This window comes from Pongo abelii, chromosome 4 (genome assembly GCF_028885655.2).
Source record: "Pongo abelii isolate AG06213 chromosome 4, NHGRI_mPonAbe1-v2.0_pri, whole genome shotgun sequence".
Classification (NCBI taxonomy): Eukaryota; Metazoa; Chordata; class Mammalia; order Primates; family Hominidae; genus Pongo; species Pongo abelii.
In genome coordinates, this window is record NC_071989.2 from 102,161,995 (window position 1) to 102,175,485 (window position 13,491).

Genomic DNA, 13,491 nt, shown 5'->3' on the forward strand with positions numbered 1-13,491 from the left:
CAAAGGTTGTGAGAAAGTTAAGAAAACTGATTCAGAAAACAAAAGTAAGCCCAATGCCATATCAAGGAGCCAAGTGAACAATACTTGTTGAGTATATTACTATCAATCATATTAGATGGGCATTTTTGACAGTATTTGCCTCATTTACAAGCCTGTTCTGACATTGTCTTAAAAACCAGCTGAGGTAATGTATGCTTTGATATTTTCATTTGTCTAACTGAATAATGCTTGATCTACTTTGAAAACATAGGTGTCCAATGATTGTTAGCAAATTTATTTCTTACAGAGTGCACTGGCCTTAGAAACACCCACATTAGGTCACTGACTTAATTATTTTTTGTACTTATAGCTTTTGTAGCAATCTTAAGTGGGTATTTTCCTTCTTGTCATTCCTCCCTAGAACCCTAAATATAAAATCAGATTGTATAATTCATTACTGAATTCATGTGTTCATAAAAGTAGTGTCTCAAAAAATTTAGTCTAATAGAAAAAAACGAGAAATAGCATGGCCTAGGACAGGGTCCCCAACCCCTAGACTGCAGACCAGTACTGGTTCGTGACCTGTTCGGAACCGGGCCGCACAGCAGGAGGTGAGCAGCAGGTGGGTGAGCGTTACTGCTTGAGCTTCCCCTCCTGTCAAATCAGAAGCGCGTTAGATTCTCATAGGAGCACAAATCCTATTGTGAACTGCGCATGCAAAGGATCTAGGTTGTGTGCTCCTTATGAGAATCTAACCAATACCTGATGATCTGAGGTGGAACAGTTTCATCCTGAAACCATCCCCCTCCTGGTGGAAAAATTGTCTTCCACCAAACTGGTCCCTGGTGCCAAAAACGTTGGGGACTCCTGGCTTAGGAGAGAGGAGATCTGGTTTCTTGTGCTAAGACTTGTCCAACTTAATTGGTGGACAGTCTTAGGCAACTCTCTTAATATTTCTGCTTTTTGTTTACTCAACAATAAGATGAAGATACTGACCACTTCATCTTTGTCCTTTTACCCTAAAATGATAAGACTGTGATGTTTTATGGGTAAACTATGCTGAAATCATAGACAGTGATTTAGCAGGAGGAAACTACAGCAGTGAAGTTTTAAAATAACGTACTCCAGTTAATCTGGGTGGGTTAATTATATATACTGAAGCATAGATCTATTAGTAATAAAATGTAAATATTGTGGGATTATGATTATATGTCTCAGCTGTATTTCTTGTAAACATGTTATGTTTCCAAATTAAACAAAAGTCATAGTAAAAGGCTTAATTTTGTTATGAATTAGTACCTTGTATTATCTTATTAGGGTTTTTAAAATAACCATTATTGCTAACAGAAAAAAACAAAAAAGATCTTTTCAAAGACTTAAATGGGAGAGAAAAGAGAAAAGTTCAGACCCTCATAACCACTGCAGGTATCAGGTTCCAGAGAATATTTAATGTTTATGGAGCAACAACTTGTATAAAGGGTAAGGGAGTTTCACTCATTTGAAGTTCTGCCCCTTTGAGCTTTCACACATAATTCAGGCTCTATGAATATGTACAACGTCTGCTTCCAGAGACTTGTCTGACCATGTGGGGGAGGGTTTGCTCAATATGTAGATTGAGAGATGTCAAATTAGGAGCAAGAAACAGTTTTATTTTCCCTAGCAGCACCTGAAATCCATTTATATCTTCTAGGTCATTTTCAGTCTAGTTTTGTGCTGAGTGTCAAAGATGGTTCAAGAACCTAATAGTTGAAGGATAAATAGTGGTTGAAGCATGAGGGTCACTGATTCTTTATAATCTTGTGAGAAAATCCAGCTCTTACTTCCCAGAAACAACTAAAATCAGGAGAGGGTGGCAGAACTTTCAAGGTCGTTTTTCTTTCAATTCAATAAAGACTACATCAGAAACACAACAAGCTTCTAATTCAGCCTTTTTACCTAGAAATATGCCCTTCCTTTGGGAAGCAAGAAGCAGTAAGGGAATGCATGGCAACTAGGAGATAACATTTTAAAAGGAGATCATTATTACAGAAACTTTAAATGACAGATTTGGATTTTGGAAATCATAACATAAAGTTATCTATTGCTATTTTATAGGGATAATGACCAAGAGAAAATGAAACATAATGACTTTAAAACAGCTAGAATGATATTCAAGTAATATCTGGAGGATAGTCAAAAAGTCTGGGAGGAGTGAAACCATGATTATGAACTAGTTAGATCCTTTATATGGAGCCTAGGAAATATTTTATGAAAATTCAGTTTCCAAAGCAGGATAAAAGAAAGCTTATAGGTTGAAAACTAAATGTAAATGATAAAAAACACTATTTGAATAGTAGGATAATAATATAAATCATTGTCTAAGTTTTCATCCTTTGTTTTCCCAAGATATTAAATACGAAAATTTAAAGGCAGAATATTAAGGATAAGACAATGTGAGAATTTTTACACCTGCCAGAGGGTGGAGCAACCCATCAAAACCTCCTGTTTCAAATATACAACCTGCACTGCCTTTATTATTCTCTCTAGCTGAAGGAAGAAGAACAACACAGATGGGAAAAATATATTCTCTCTAAAGGAATCACAGGATATGCTTGCCTTGTAGAGAGACACACTGTGGTCATAATAATAAATGCCTTATACATCTGAAGAAAATCGACCAATAGTATTGTCCATTAATTTGCTGAATAAATGCACCCAAGAATCACAAAATACTTTTCACATCTTACTAATATCTTATATGCTCAATAGCAAAACATAATCTGTGATAAATATTAAAATAAATTTTTATGATAGAACATTCCCTAATTAATAAAAAAAGAAAATCTTTTCCCTTCCGCCTCCCTTGCATCTTGTCCCAAAGTATATGAAATTTTACAGGAACTAATAATTAATGATTCCCAACAGAAGGCTTTATACTGAAAAAATGTAAGGTAAACTTTTACAAACTACAGATTCAGCAAAACCAGTATGAATACAACTTCTAAACATCTTTAAAGGTACATATAAGTATCTATAGAACATTTCTTTTACAAACAGTAAATGTCTCATACCTGGGATGTTATATAAAAAGTCCCATAATTGCTCTTCTTCCATGTAGCTCACAAAAACATTTGCAAATGTTTGTGGAGAAAAACTGCAATGGTACAATATTTTAAAGATGGCTTCCACCAAGCTGGGTCCTTGGTTCAGGTTATTTTCTGTGTCAGAAACTTGTTCTTGAAAGGTACGTTCTTGAAAGGAATCAAAATGATTTAGTAAGGTATCAGTGAATATGATTAAACTCTTATTATGTACATTAGCATAATGCTGTGGAAATGGTTTTTAATAATATTTACATAATAAGAGAATTACCAGATTATTTCAAAACAATGGTCCATTCAACCCAATGTTGTTTCTGAGATATTCATGGATATTTATGGAAAAAAACAAACAAAAACAACAACCAAAAAAACCTGTGAGAAAGACCATTATAACACCACTTCAAAGGTCAACGCTAGTTTCCCTGAATGTCATAATTCTTCTTTCTCTTAAGGAAAACTTTTTGTTTCTTTTTCTAATTTAAGAATAATAGACATTCATTCTAAAAAAAATTTTTTGTAATCTGGACAACTAGGAATACTATCATTGTACCATGGGAAAATTCACATTTTTAGTTTTTCCAGAATTACGCTATCAATTCTACAAACAAATTTATGAATGTTTCTTAAATCTACAGACCTTGTCATATCAGACTGAAGAGTTTTATCAATTGGTTCCTCAATAAAACTATATAAAGAATTCAACAAAAATTGGGCCATTTTAATTGTCCTTTTCAACCCTCCTTTGGCTCCATAACAGCCTTCTCAAAGATCAGTAATCATAAGTTTCTGTACTATTGCATTTATAGTTTGGATGGAAAGGTGAAATAATAATTTCTGTTTTCTATAGATAATAAGCATGAGATGTGTACTATTATAATAAACAACATATTTGTTGGGTTAAAGGTAACAAATTATATTTTAGCTCTTATATTTTAACTATCTTGCATAAATGTAATCTAAAGCATTTCAGAATAAATAGATTTCTTTATTCTTGCTCATTTGGAATATCATTACTTTTATGTTTCCTCTTGAAACTTTTTTTCTGTGATTTGATTTTGATGATCTAAAGGAGCTCACTGTTATCTTCAAACTAAGAAATATCATAGACTTTATGTGGAGAACATTATTGGTTTTGCTTCCTAATACCCATTTTCTTTCTTTTCAAAACAAGTTAGTTTTCCTTTAGCAAGATACCCCTGCTCCTATCTGTGTCCCTCACCCCTCCATCCTCCCAACCCTCCCCCACCCCCACCCCCACCCCCACCCCCACACTTCGATTATTTGGTTCAGGTGAAGCCAACACTATCATCTGGAGTGGGCACATAACCAAGGCCTGGCCAATCAGACCATAACCCCTTGCATCAACAGTGACTGGTTCAGGAATGGGCAGGTATCCAATGAGAACCTTCTTTAGGATTTTTGCTAGAATTGTTGACAAAGCAGTGTTCTCTTTCTACTGGGGTTAATAACCCCAGTAGAAAGTAGGCTGAAAGTTGCTGAAAGCCATTTTGGGGAGAACTTGACTAAGAATGAATCTGATATAGTAAGGAACAGAACTAAGAAAAGGAGAGAAGATTCCTAATGAGATGACACTGTTTGAGAACCTGGATCCAGCAATGCCTACATATTTATGCTTGCTGAGCTGACAAATTCAGCCCTCCCACCCCCTTTTATTTTCTTTTGAGATAGGGTCTCACTCTGTCTCCCAGGCTGGAATTCAGTGGCATGATTATAGCTCATTGCAGCCCCAAACTCCTGGACTTAAGTGATTCTCCACCATCAGCCTCCCAAGTAGGTCTAAGGTGTGCATCACCAAACCTAGCTAATTCTTTTTTGTTTTTTTTGTAGAGATGGGGTCTTGCTCTGTTGCTCAGCCTGGTCTCAAACTCTTGGCCTCAAGTGATCCTTCTACCTCAGCCTCCCAAGTACTGGAATTACAGGCCTCAGTTGTCGCACCTAGCCAATTGTCCCTCTTTGATTAAACCAGGCTAATTTGGATTTCTGTTACTTGCAGTCTAAACGGTCTCGACTATTTCCCCAAGCATAAAATATAAAATGGCAAATATTCCTAATCCAGGCTTCCATAATTTAATATTTTATCCAAATAGTCTCTGCAGTTCCCTCTTGTTTCTGCTCCCTCCAATTCATCTTACTTAAAATTATCCATTATCCTCATGTCCTTCCTTGTTTTAACCTTCCCCTTCCTCCACTGCTAAAAATTCCTTATCCTGATTGAGGATCAAGAGTTCCACAATCTTTTCCCAAATTATGTTCCAACCCCCAAACATGTGTTCTACCCAGGAGAATTTATTTGCTTGTAAATGTGCCCTCCCATCTCCTTTTCTTTTTCTATGCCATTTCATCAGGCTATAATGTTTTCCTCCAATAAAATCATCATGATTTAATCAATAAGTTGATTGATTAATCAACTGCTTCCTATGTGTCAGTCATTGTACCAGGTGCTGAGGCCATCCCCTTCCAGGGGCTCAAGGATTGTGCATATATGTGTATATTTTGTTGGCGGGGAGGAGATGACAGACAAGTAAATAATTATTACCGCAACATACGGAAAAGGTGAGTGACCATGCATCTGAGTTTGCCTGGGGAAGTCCTGGTTTAGGTCTGTTGTCCTGGTGTAATTACTAGTAGCATCTTCTTTCACTTTTAAAAGTGTCTCAGTTAGGATGATAAATTATTTGATCAACTTAAGTGATTTAAGTATGAGGCACTGTGGAAATGCAGAGGATGATGCTTTAAATTTTTTCAGGGAACACAGACAAGTTACAAAGCAGATCATGTCTCAGCCAAGTCTTTAAGAAGGAGTAGAAATTTATCAGCATGACAAGATCAAGGTGGGGGGTACTTTCCAGGAAGACGAAGAATTAGTGAAATATTGAGAAGACAAGCAGTTCCTGGCAGTGTGATGTGGCTGAAGTGAGACTGCCGTGAGGAAGATGGGAGAGGAAGCTAGGCAATCAACAGAGCATGAATAATATACAACCCTGCAAATCATGCAATGGAAATGCACATGCCAGGGTGGATATGAGGAATAGTTCTATGGAATGGGTGCTGATTTTCCCAGTTTTACAGATGAACAAAGTAAAATGTAGAGAAATTAAATTACTTGTCCCAAGGTCACAAAAATAGTAAGAATTTGTTTGTGCTATCTGAATTACACTACAATCCCAAATTTCTCAAAGTGTGCTTTGACATTTTACTGACAATAACCACCGAATGCAAAGCACTCAGTCCAAACTATGTATATGGTATGTGGTAATGTATTGCCTTAATGCAAAACTCTTTAATTTCATATAGCATTCTACATTTTCACATATATTGTCTTGTTACATCTCTAGTACTATTTTACTATATGACTTTCTGTGGATGCACATCTTGTCTTCAGGTATCTTCCAACAGCACCTGGATCAATGCTACATGTTTAATATTGAAGAAGGAATAAAAGAAGGAATGTTTAGTACTAAAGAAGGAAGAAATGTTTTAATACTAAAGAGGGAAGAAAAGAAGGAAGGAAGGCAGAAAAAATAGATTGTTTTAATACTAAAACAATGTTTTAATGCTAAGGAAGGAAGAAAAGAAGGAAGGAAGGGAGAAAGAAATACATCTCTTGAGTATTTTGTGATAGGTTTTGGTCCATCTAGAAATTGATATTTCTGAATGACACATAATTACCTGCTAGTCATAAAGTTCAAAGATTTTTTTCTCTAAGCCTCATCCTCCTCACATCCACTGTATCCTTTCTTTTCACCTACTCCTTTGAAATCCTCGTCTCTCTTGACTTCCTTGCAGCTATGCTTTCTTAGGTTCAGAGTTCCTTTTTGGCATATCTTTTCTGGTAGCTCTTCCTCTTTTATCTGGGGTTGGCAAATTTTTTCTATAAAGGGCCAGACACTTTATGTTTTGCAAGCCATTTGGTCTCTGTCTCAACTACTCAACTCTTCTCTTGGAGCACAAAAACAACTATAAACAATATGTAAATGAAGGATCAAGGCTATGTTGGACTAAAACTGTATTTACAAAAACAGGTGGTGGGAAGGGGCATTTGGTTCATGGGGGCTCCCCCAGAGCAGTGGCCTTAGCCTTCTTCCAGCCACACTGCTTTTTACCTGGCTTAGCAATTCTGTTTTCCTTTGACTTGAAAGATTCTTTTTATGCAGAACTTTCCAAATTATCCATCTCTGGCTCTGACCTTTCTCTTTTATGCTCATTGCTGTGTTCCCTAGTTCTGTCTAGATCACCATCATATGCTTATTTCCAGGCTCCATGCCTTAGCAGTATTTATTCCTTCTCTGAATTGTTAGATGTAATAAAATAAATATCTCTACCCCGATTCCCCTTTTCAAAATGAATTGAATGTTCATTTTTTCCCCCAATGTGTCCCTTCTTCTTTGATTCTAACACTATTAATATAGTTTAGGTTTTCTTTTCCTCTTGTTTTAATCAAAATACTTCCTAGAATATATATCAATCTAAACTCCTTTAGCTGCCTTTTAAAGTCCTCCATAATGCCTTATGTATCCAGACTTATAATTTTCTATGATTCCCCAATATTCCAAGATAATTTCTACTTCAGGCCTCATTCATCATCTAATAAGGCTTGGCTGGACAGTAATCCTCAGCAGATTCCAGATGTTTCTAAGGTCTGTGCCCTGGAAACCTAGTGAAAGTCAACACCTTTGCCAGGTGGTGCTCATCCATAAACATTGCTTTTCCTTAGATTTTGAATTTTTTACACTATTGGGATATTCTTCTTGTGCTTTCATTCTGATATTCCCCTATTCCTTTCAAGATGACTCAGCTATAGTTTAATTCTTTTAACCTGCTCTTTAAGTTAGTCCTGATCTGGTTTAGGATGCACTACCCCAACATATGGCACCTTGGCATTTGAGAAAACAGCAGAAGCAGGAAGGTCTCTTTGACCTACTACTGCCCTTCACGGAATTCTGACTTTCCTCTAAAGTAGGTCGTAAGACCCTCATTCCAGAGGTGCCCTCCATATAGCTGGAAGAAAGAAATGTCCTCCTCTCTGAAAACACAGGGACACAGAGAAGAATGTGAGTAATCAGATCTTGCTAAATTCCCCCCAGTTTATGGCCATTAAATTATACTCCCTTTGTCCAATTATACTTCTGCCCCACTGTCCATTGTTCATCACACCTAAATATAAAATAGAAAGGTTTCCCTGTGTCTTCAGGTCTTCCTTTCTGAAGGCTCCCATGTCATGTAAAATTGACATTAAATACATTAGTATGCTTTTTTCTTGTTAATGTCTTTTATTATAGGTGCCTCAGCCATGAACCTTGCAATGGGTGAGGAAAGGTATTAGTTTTTCTTCCCTATAGTCCCTTATTCTTTCCACAAAATAAAGGTCTAACTCTCGTTTTTCTTTCCCTCTGCCTTCTGGACCAGACATTTGTTTTGTTTTTCTAATATAAAATTCTCCCAGTGTGTCTTTATGGAGTTTTCAGCAGTGAAAGAGATGAATGTCAATGAGTTCCAGATCTGCCTAAAGTATCCATTGTTCAAACAAATGTCATCCACTTTGCCTCCCTCAATCAATAATTTTACCTAAGACGTGTTTTCCCATTAGAGCAACATCTAACCCACACCTGGACTCTTATATGTTCTTCCCATTAATATGAGTCACACTTCTGGTCTCACCCCACTTCTCATTTTCCCGGCACTAACAAAAGAGGAGTGACTCATCTGAGTGTTGAGTTTGGGGAAAGGAAGTAGGTGTGGCTGTCTTAGCCCAGTGGGCTTTTCTCTTTTGGGGTCTGCCTAACTGCAAAGGGTTGCACTCTGGCCTGACTGCCTCTCTGTTAAGGTGTATTAGGGTAAAGCTCTGCCACTGCAAGGAAGTCCTACAGTTTTCAGCTCTTCTGGTGGTTTAGGGAGTGATTAAGTGGGGAGTTGAGGGGTTGGAGGGATGAAGGGATAAGCTTAATTCTGGAAAGCAGTATTGGCAAGCCACATATTTAAGGTCACATATTATCTGACCCAGATTTTACCAGTAAAAATCCTAGTAGTAAAGATGCTACTTTGAATTTCATTTGCCTTCTTTATCAAATGTTTTATAGATTATATAAACAAATGTCTTCTCAATAACACTGAAGGGCTCTTTTCGTTGCATGCATTATTTTAAACTCCTTTCAAGAATTTCAACTTGTTAGTGCTTCAAAAGAAGGGTGGTTTCCGGCAAGAAACTCAACCATCAACCCACCAGGAGACTGTATTTATTGGTACCAAAGATTTACACATACATGGTACACTAGCACTTGGCTTTCCCAGCCTGCTTAATTTTTACTTTCTACTTTCTACAAGAATGTTGTTAATGACAAGCTCCTGCTGAGACACTAAAGAGGTTTTGGCAACAATGTTGTAGAAGAGTGTGCCATGAGCTCAGGGACTCTGAATTAACCAGGCACTAATGAGCATCCCTCACCAAAGGGAGGAGGCTGAAAGACTCATTTTCAATCCGGGTATTAGAGAGAAAGTACAAAAATAGAAATTATACCACGTAAAATAAGGATTCAAAACTTAAAACACCAGGCCAATAAATTAAAAGGACGTGAAGTATCACAAGAAAATTATTTCAAGGAAACACTAAATTTGGATGTCACAGTCTAGTTCACTGTGAAAATTAACTAAAATAAAATTAAAATCTAATTGGAAAATTAGTTTAATAACATTGCACTTTGTTGTATAAAAGGCTAATAATATATGTAAATATAAAAACCTATCATTTATTTACAAAACTTTCAATTAATATAACTTTTTTACACAGATAATGAACCTGAGCAAACAGGCCTTACTAAGTTTCCCCCAGTTTATTGCCATTAGATCATACTTCCTGTATCCAATAATACTTCTGTGTAACTGTCCATAAAAAATACAGTTTTTTTCTGTGTTATTGAGTCTTCATTTTGGAAGGCTCTTGTGTCATATGAAACTTATATTAAATATACACATTCATCTCATCAGCACAGGGAACATTCTCCAGGATAGACCATATTTTAGAAGACAAAACAGGTCTCAATAAACTTTTAAAAATGAAAATCATAACAAAGGAATAAAACTAGAAATCAATAACAAAAGAAACCTTTGGAAACTGTACAAATATACATATAAATTAAACAACATCCTCCTGAACGACCACTGGGTCAAGAAAGAAATTAAAGAGAAAATTTTTAAAAATTCCTAAAACAAACGAAAATTTAAACACAATAAAACCTAAAAGATACAACAAAAGCAGTGTTAAGATGGAATTTTATAGCAATAAGTGCTTACATGAAAAAAGCAGAAATATTTCAAATAAACAACTGAATGATGCACCTCCAGGAACTGGAAAAACAAGAACACACATAACCCAAAATTAGCTGAAGGAAAGAAATCATAAAGACCAGAGCAGAACAAAATGAAAAAGAGACTTTAAAAATACAAATGATAAATGAAGAAGTTATTTTTTGAAAATATAAACATAATAAACCAAGAAAGAGAAAAGATCCAAATGAACAAAATCAGAAACGAAAAATAAGACATTACAACTGAGACCACAGAAAGATGAAAAAGATCATCAGAGATTATTACGAATAGCTATACAGCAACAAATTGGAAGACCTGGAAGAAACGGATAAATTCCTGGACACATATAACCTACCAAGATTAATTCAGGAAGAAACAGAAAACCTGAACAGACCAATAACAAGTAATGAGATGAAAGGAGCAATGCGAAATCTCCCAACAAAGAAAAGTACAAGACCAGAGGGTTTCACTGCCAAATTCTGCCAAACTTTCAGAGAACACCAGTTCTCCTCAAACTATTCTAAAAAAGTAAAAAGAAGGGAATGTTTCTTAACTCATTCTATGAGGCCAGCATTACCCTGATACCAAAACCAGACAGTAACACAACAAAAAAAGAAAACCACAGACTAATATCCCTAATGAACATAAATGCAAAAATTGTCAATAAAATGCTAGCAAACCAAATCCAACAGCACATCAAAAAAAAAAATAATATACCTTCATCAAGTGGGATTTATCCCAGGGATACAAGGATGGTTTAGCATACATAAATCAATAAACCTGATACATCACATCAACAGAATGAAGAAGAAAAACATATGATTACCTCAGTAGACAAAGAAAAGGGATTAGAAAATTCAGTATCCCTGTGTGATAAAAACTCTCAACAGGCCAGGCATGGAAGCTCATGCCTATAATGCCAAAGCTTTGGGAGGCAAAGGTAGGAGGATCACTTGCAGCCAGGCATTCAAGACCAGACTGGGCAACACAGTAGGACCTCACCATTGCACTCTAGCCTAGGCAACAGAGTGAGACCCCATCTCAAAAAAACAAAACAAAGCAAAACCAAACCAAAACAAAACCCATATGGTCGTTCTATCTTTAGTTTTTTGAGAAATCTCCATATTGTTTTACATAGTGGTTTGTACTACTTTACATTCCCACCAACAGTGTATAAGTGTTCCCTTTTCTCCAGATCCTCACAGCATTTGTTATTTTTTTGTCTTTTTAATAATAGCCATTCTAACAGGGGTAAGATGATATCTCATGGCCTGATTTGCATTTCTCTAATAATTAGCGATGCTGAACATTTTTCATATGTTGATCATTTGTATGTCTTCTTTTGAGAAATGGCTCCCTAAAGCTTTGACCTGCTGGGCTCAAGTGATCCTCCCAACTCAGCCTTCCAAGTAGCTGGGACTACAGGCTCATGCCACTATGCCTGGATAATTTTTGTATTATCATTATTATTATTATTATTATTATTATTATTGAGAGAAGGTCTTGCTATGTTGCCCAGGATGGTCTTGAATTCCTGGTCTCAAGCAATCCTCCTGCCTCACCCTCCCTAAGTGCTTGGATTATAGTTATGATCCATCATGCCTGGCCAGAACTACCATACGAATCAGCAATCCCACTACTAGATATCTACCCAAAGGAAAAGACATCAGTATATCAATGAGATACCTGCATTTACAAGTTTATTGTAGCACTATTTATAATAGCAAAGATATGGATTCAACCTAAGGGTCCATCAAAAAATGAATGGATAAACAAAACATAGTATATATGCAAAATGGAATACTATTGAACCATAAAAGTAATAAAATCATGTCATTGGCTGCAACATGGATGGAACTGGTCATTATTTTACGTGAAATAAGTTAGGCACAGGAAGACAAATACCATGTGCTGTCACTCATATGTGGAGGCTATAAAACTTGATCTATTGGAGGTAAAGAATAAACTGATAGAAACCAGAGGCTTGGAATAGTGTGTGGGTCAGAGGTACTGAAGAAAGTTTAGTTACTGGCTACAAACATACAGTTAGAAGAAATAAGTTCTTGCATTGCATTCAGCAACAGAGTAGGGTGACTATAGTTAGCAACAATATCGTATATTTCAAAGGAGTTAGAAGAGAAGACTGGAAATGTTCCCAACACATAGAAATGATATAAATGAAATGATAAATACTCAAGGTGATGGACACCCCAAATTCCCTGACTTGATCATTACACATTCTATGCATTAACAAATACTCACATGTACCCCATAAATATGTAAAATATCATGTATCAATTAAAATGGTAAGAATAGTAAAAAGAAATCTTAAATACATTTTTATGCTGTTCTCTGGTTAATCTGTCCTTTGTTATGTGGTGTCAGCCAAGAACTTTGCAATCGGTGGAGAAAAGATAGTACTTTTTCTTCCCTCAGTTCAATAATTGTGATGAAGACTGTATGGTATACAAAGCCTAAAATATTTTTTATCTGGTCTCATATATAAAAAAAATTTGCCAGCCCCTGTTCATGAATATTGGAAGAGTGTACATATGTTCCAAATAGCTAATACTAAATAAGGACATTTTCCATCTACTCTGAAACCATATGTAAGTATAAGTAGGTGTCAGCTTTTCATAACAGTCTTTTTATCACTCAATTTGTCAATCTCTACTAGTCACACTGTTTTAGAAAAGCATGCTAGGCATGGTGGCTCATGCCTGTAATCACAGGACTTTGGGAGGTCGAGTAGGGAGGATTGTTCTAGGCCAGGAGTTCAAGACCAGCCTGGGCAACATAGCAAGATCCCATCTCTACCAAAAATTTTCTAAAAATAGCCATGTGAGATGGTGCACACCTGTAGTCCTAGCTACTTTGGAGGCTGATGTGCAAGGATTGCTTGAGCCCAAGAGTTTGAGGCTGCAGTGAGCCATGATTGCACCACTACATTCCAGCCTGGGTGAGAGTGCAAGACCTTGTCTGAAAAAAAGAATAAAAAGTACTTTATGGTACTTATTATTAGTAGCTGAACTTATCTACTTTTTATAAGGTTTGTCCTTTCCACCTTGCCCTCAGCAATCAATCCCCCAGAATATAAGCTTTATAAAGG

General features: G+C 36.3%; 1 protein-coding gene across 14 annotated transcripts in view; it reads right to left on the reverse strand.

The window, feature by feature from the left end:
* The window catches only part of KIAA0825 (KIAA0825 ortholog), a 472,583-nt gene that overhangs the window by 262,490 nt on the left and 196,602 nt on the right, over nucleotides 1–13,491 (reverse strand). For all 14 annotated transcript variants that reach the window (XR_010140095.1, XR_010140096.1, XR_010140094.1 and 11 more), the window contains one exon: nucleotides 3,030–3,209. Coding sequence is in view for 11 of the 14 variants with exons in the window: in XM_009240908.4 (XP_009239183.3) it covers nucleotides 3,030–3,209 (180 nt within the window). In the remaining 3 variants the exon portion in view is untranslated. The remainder of the gene's footprint in view (nucleotides 1–3,029; nucleotides 3,210–13,491) is intronic.